The sequence below is a fragment of the Oryza sativa genome, chromosome 9, assembly GCF_034140825.1.
Source record: "Oryza sativa Japonica Group chromosome 9, ASM3414082v1".
Taxonomy (NCBI): Eukaryota; Viridiplantae; Streptophyta; class Magnoliopsida; order Poales; family Poaceae; genus Oryza; species Oryza sativa.
Genome location: NC_089043.1, coordinates 24,072,537 through 24,077,995, shown reverse-complemented (window position 1 = coordinate 24,077,995; position 5,459 = coordinate 24,072,537). Strand labels below are relative to the sequence as shown.

The 5,459-nt window shown below is 48.2% G+C and overlaps 1 protein-coding gene across 1 annotated transcript; it reads right to left on the bottom strand.

Annotated features, from left to right (window-relative positions):
- Window positions 1–1,857: 1,857 nt before the first annotated feature.
- On the bottom strand, window positions 1,858–4,249 carry LOC4347518 (L-ascorbate oxidase). Its single transcript, XM_015755566.3, has 3 exons — window positions 3,859–4,249; window positions 3,663–3,755; window positions 1,858–3,351 (listed from the first exon to the last, which is right to left on the bottom strand). The coding sequence occupies exons 1-3, from the start codon at window positions 4,120–4,122 to the stop codon at window positions 1,984–1,986; spliced, it is 1,725 nt and encodes a 574-aa protein (XP_015611052.1). The 5' UTR covers window positions 4,123–4,249; the 3' UTR covers window positions 1,858–1,983.
- Between the last annotated feature and the right edge of the window lie 1,210 nt (window positions 4,250–5,459).

Below are 5,459 nucleotides of genomic sequence, written 5' to 3'. Positions count from 1 at the left end.
GCCTCAACGTACCGATTTGGTACAACTCATCAGGAACACTACGTTCGCGGCAACCCTGCATTTTGATCAGCTTGGTGACGAAAGCGTGCGTTTACGACGGTTGTGTTCGGTAGTTTGAGTTGGGAACTAATTAATTCCTCTCACATGTAAAAGGGAATAACTCATTAGTTTATGATTAATTAAGTATTAGATAATTGTTTTTAAACATAGATTAATATAATTTTTTAAAACATATTTTTAAAAAAAATACAAGGTTGGCAATTTGAAAAGCGTGTGTGCATAAACGAGAGAATAGAGTTGAGAACTTAGTGCCTCTTAGATTTGCATGAATAATGTAGGATTTTTGGAAAATTCTAATCCTATGGAAAAAAATTCTTATGAAAGGCATTTAAATAAAGGATTGTATCCTATCATATCATTTAAAATTCCTTTTGAGTCTTTGTCTCTTATTCAATTCCTATAATTTTTTATGTAGTTCAATCAAACGGTTATTCTTATTTTTTTTATAATACTCTATTTTACAATTACATTTCTACTAGAATCATATTCTTTTATTCCTATTTTTTTTATAATTCTTATGATTCAAGGGGACTTTAGGGGGTGTTTGGGAACTAGGGACTAAATTTAGTCTCTCGACTTATATTTTTGTGAGAGGGACTAAAGTTTAGTCCCAATTTAGCCCCTCCAACCAAACACCACCTTAGACTCCCAGACACAGCCGAACTTGCCAATTTGGGAAGGCTGCCGTCTGTAGGAATTAACTGCCGTCCAAAACCGCAGATCGATGTCAGTGTTTGGTGATGGTCTCGTTGTCTGAACTCTGAACTCTGAAGCCGCGGCCGCCGGTCTCGGTCTCCAGACATGTGGGTTCCCGCCGGAGAAAGTGCAAACTGATTCTAGTGCTTGTCGCGAAGCGTGCCATGGCGAGCGAGCTCGTCGGAGACGACGAGGCAGCCGTCGTCGTCGTCGGCCGCCGCACGCACGCAATCCCGTTCCGGCCCAACTAATGATTAGCCGGCTGCCGGCCCAATCGACATGGGCCGTATGGCCCGAGTTACTGTTTGCTCCATCGGCCCGGCCCAAGCTAGCAATCCCATATGGGCCCGAGTTGCGTCCGATCTATATATCGTGCGGCGAAGATCAAAGGGGGTTAACTGCAAAAATACGCACGGGCTGGCCCTACGTTTTGATGGCAGTTTTAGTGCAGATGAAGTGGATGATTCTTGGATTCAGATTTGTTTCATCGAGCCACCTGAAGCGATGCACAATCCAGCTTGGAGATGAAGTCTATCTGTTGGAGTTTTGCCTCGAAATCGCACGGGGAGTAACATCCTGATTGCACTCTGTTTTCACCATAAACATTGGGGAAATTTGAAGCAGTGTCTTATATTTTCGAAAGATCAATGAGAATGCTTACGGTTTTAATTTTTTCGCTTATGCTTATACTTATCAGTCATGATTTTTTTTGGCAAGAATATTAAACAAACGGAAGATCCCTTATTCTTAGGGCATAATATGTAGTGTTTGGTTCGACCAGTCCGATCAACCAGCCAAACAAAACTTCAGTTTAGTAACTGCAGTATTACAATCGATTTGTGGGACCAGCAAAAAAGAATCGGCCAATCACTAGTCTGTCCTTCATGCATGCATACACAACAAATAATTTTTTACTCGTTCCATTCGATTCTAATTCGAAGTTCAATTTGTCCTCTGATAAATACGATTCGACAGCTACAAATATACATTGTTCAATATACATTAAAATTGATTTAATGTTCACACTGAAGATGCTCTTATTCAATATTAAAACAATTGACCAATGTGGTCACTATGTTTACAAAATTAATGAAAACAAACTTCCCAAATCCCAACCCTTATAGTAATGTTTTGACACATGATGACTAAGCTGTTGGACGTTCGTCACCATGAAGTATAAGAACAACAAGTTTTTAGTAGTTTTTTTTTTTTGGATAACACAAGTTTTTAGTAGTGATGGCCCTTGGTGCGGCCGCACCCCATGATGGACGCCGGCAGCCGCGGCAGCACGTCGACGCCCTCCTCGAACACCACGCCCATGCCCATGTACACGTGGGCCTCCAGGTGGCAGTGGAACAGCCACACGCCCGGGTTGCTCGCCCTGAACCTCACCGCCGTCCACCCCATCGGGTGCAGCGCCACCGTGTTCTTCATCACGGCGCCGCCCCTCGCGCTCGCCGCGTTCAGACCCGGCCCGTCCACCTCCGGCACGAACTTGCCCTCGCCGTAGCCGAGCACCCAGAAGTCGTGCCCGTGGAGGTGCCACGGGTGCGTCTCGCTCCGCCCGTTCGGCGGCGGGATCGCCGTGTTCTGCAGCACCACGTCGACCACCGAGCCCAGGGCGAGGCGGTACGCGGCGTGGCGCACGGCGAGGCTCGCCGGCGGGGAGGAGAGGTTGAGGCTCCCGTGGTCGTAGCTGTCCGGCGGCGGCCGCTGGTCGAACTCGCCGCGGAGGCCGTGCTTCATGGCGACGAGGTACGGCGTCGCCGGGAAGCTGAGGGAGACGCCGTTGATGGCCCACTTGGTGTGGTTGTCGATCTTGCTCTGCGTGTTGAGGAGGAGGAGAACGCGGTCGGGCCTCGCCGGCGGCGGCTCGACGTGCCCCGGCAGCGCGGCGAACGACCTGCTCTGCGCCACCCTGCTCGCCGTGTCGTTCCACCGTGGCCCGGTCGGCGGCGGCGTGCGCGGGTGATCCACGGCGGCGGAGGCGTACCTGACGACGGCCCTGCCCGGCGCCGTCTTGGTGGGGTCGCGGCTGACGACGTGCGACGCCGCCCAGTAGCTCCGGGACGGGTCCTGGTCGGCGGTGACGAGCACGGAGTAGGTCTCGCCGGAGTAGATGAAGAGGTTCTTGACCACCACCGGCGTGACGTAGTACCCGTCGGCCTCCACCACCGTCATCGTGTGCCCCTCGATCTCGAAGCTCAGCGACGCCAGCGACGTCAGGCTGCCGATGCGGAGGCGGTACGTCTTCCCCGGCGAGGCGGTGAACAGCGTCGGCCACCCGCACTCGCCGCCAAACGCATTGCACGCCGCGCCACCGCCATTGCTGGCCGCCGGCGGCGAGCAGTTGAACACGCCTCTGCCGTTGATCAGAAGCGACTGGGGCTCGCCGACGAACACCATGGGGACGGAGGCGAGGCCGACGGCTTGCTCGTACACGCTCTGGTGCCACCAGTCCATGAGGAGGACGGTGTGCTCGCCGTCGTAGGCGAAGGGCTCGGCGACGCCGTCGGGCACCGACACGACGAGCATGCCGTCCAGCCCCGCCACGCGCTGCATGCCGTAGTGCGCGTGGTACATGTACGTTCCAGGCTGAAACCATCACAAAAACACCCAGAAAATCAATCAAAATTTGCTCATCCAACCATCCAAGCAAAGAACTAAGCATCGATCGATCATTGCACGTACTCCCTCCGTTTTAGATTATAAGACGTTTGACCAAGTTTATTAAAAAAATAGTAATAATTTTAAACCAAGATAAATTTATTATAAAATATAATTAATTATTAATTTCATAAAACTAATTTGGTAATGTAAATATTACTATATTTACTTATAAAATTAGTTAAATTTGAAGCAGTTAAAACATCTTGTAATCTGAAACTGAGGGAGTAGCTGCTTACCCTGTCAACGACGAATCTGTAGGTGAAGGTCTCGCCGGGGAGGATGGGGCACTGCGTGACGCCGGCGGTGCCGTCAGCCCACGGGCTGCCAATCTGCGACGACACATTGCCGTTAGAACAATACCCACACGGACGAACACATGATCGCCGGCGAGCCGGCGACGGCGAGGGGGATGGAACGAAGATGAAGAATGACCTGGCGGATGCCGTGCCAGTGGATGGCGGTGTTCTCGGTGTCGAGCATGTTGTGGACGGTGACGACGAGGGTGTCGCCCTGGGCGGCGCGGATGGTCGGCCCGGGGGACTCGCCGTTGATGGTCACGGCGAGCTTCCTGAAGCAGTCCGGCGACTTGTACTGGTACGTGATGTTCCACGTGTGGTGGTGCGTCTTCGCCTCCGCCGGCGCCGCCGCCGCGGCGGCGCACAGGCACGCCAGCACGGCGAGCCGCCACGTCCTCATCACCGCGCACAAAGCTGACGATCGAGCTCAAGGATTGGGATTTTGCGACGGATCAGAGGCTTGGAAATGATCGGTTTCGTGAGCAATCGGCGAGGTGTGTGTGTGTGCGCGCTTTGTGCTTTGCACTGCTCTGCCTCGAGGCATCGAGTGGATTTATATAGTTTACGCGCGTCAAAGTGGGTGTGATTTTGCGCGCGCGTTCATAACTGGGGGCTGGGGCTTTACTACCAGGTCAAGCATGAAGCAGCTACAGAGCTCAGGTTGAAGCGTTCGACGGTGGGCCGGGCCGTGGCTCGTGTGCGCGTGTGGGGGCATGGTACTTCGTCAGATCATAAGCGTGTGCGTGGCTGTGTTCGCTAGTTTCGTTTCAGTTGGGAACATCTCCCATGAAAACGGAGCGGTACATAAGCGCGTGACTAATTAAGTATTGGTAATTTTTTTAAAAAAATGGATTAATTTGTTTTTAAAAATAACTTTCATATATAATTTTTTTAAAAGAAAAACACACTATTTAGCATTTTGAAAAGCGTGCGCGCGAAAAACGGGAGAGGGGGAGTTGGGAACATGAGGGAAAGAACACAGTCAAGTGGGAGTATCTGATATTTAGCATAAGATTTTATCAAGATCTTGAAACATTGACTATCAATAGTTTGTCAATTAATAGTTTGTCAATAAACGTTGGCATACGTTTAAAATTAAACAGAATATTAAGTACTAGTAGTTTTATAAACTTTAGGCTCCACTTGAATCACTGGAATGAAAAAAACGGAGAAATAAAAAAAACACATGTTTCTAATAAGAATATAAGTGCAAAACAAAGGACTACCGAACGTAGAAAAAACACAGAAATAACCATTTGATTAGACCGCAGGAAATACAAGAATCGAATGAGAGAGATATAATCGAAGAAAGTTTTCAAGAGGTTGGAGCTCTTGCTAAATTTCCTCCAAAATCATTATTTACTCCATAGGATTTTTGAAGGATAGGATATAATTCAATCATTTGTTTCAAAGAAATTTTCCTACAAGATTAATTTTTTAAAAAATTTCTCTGTTTTATATCTAAATTAAATGGGCCCTTATTCTATTAGACAGATGAAGTTAGAGTGAGTATATCGTGTCCTAATGAACATTAATTAGTAGTAATCCTATATATTTCTTTATACTTATATACGTTGCTCACTTAGTGCAATTCATAAATACTATTTCTCTTTTTTCTTATAAAGCCACATTACTTTAATACTAGTTTCTAATACTTATATGATTAATTAATGATCTTAATTGTGTTCCTCTTTTTACAAAAGATACATCGTCTCAATTATTTGTAGACTTAGCATG

Excerpts from the sequence above, each read along its gene's own strand:
- LOC4347518 (XM_015755566.3), bottom strand. The coding sequence starts at position 4,122 with ATGAGGACGTGGCGGCTCGCCGTGCTGGCGTGCCTGTGCGCCGCCGCG. Across the intron at positions 3,756-3,858 it reads ACTGGCACGGCATCCGCCAG|ATTGGCAGCCCGTGGGCTGA; the intron begins GTCATTCTTCAT and ends GTGTCGTCGCAG. Across the intron at positions 3,352-3,662 it reads ACAGATTCGTCGTTGACAGG|CCTGGAACGTACATGTACCA; the intron begins GTAAGCAGCTAC and ends TGATGGTTTCAG.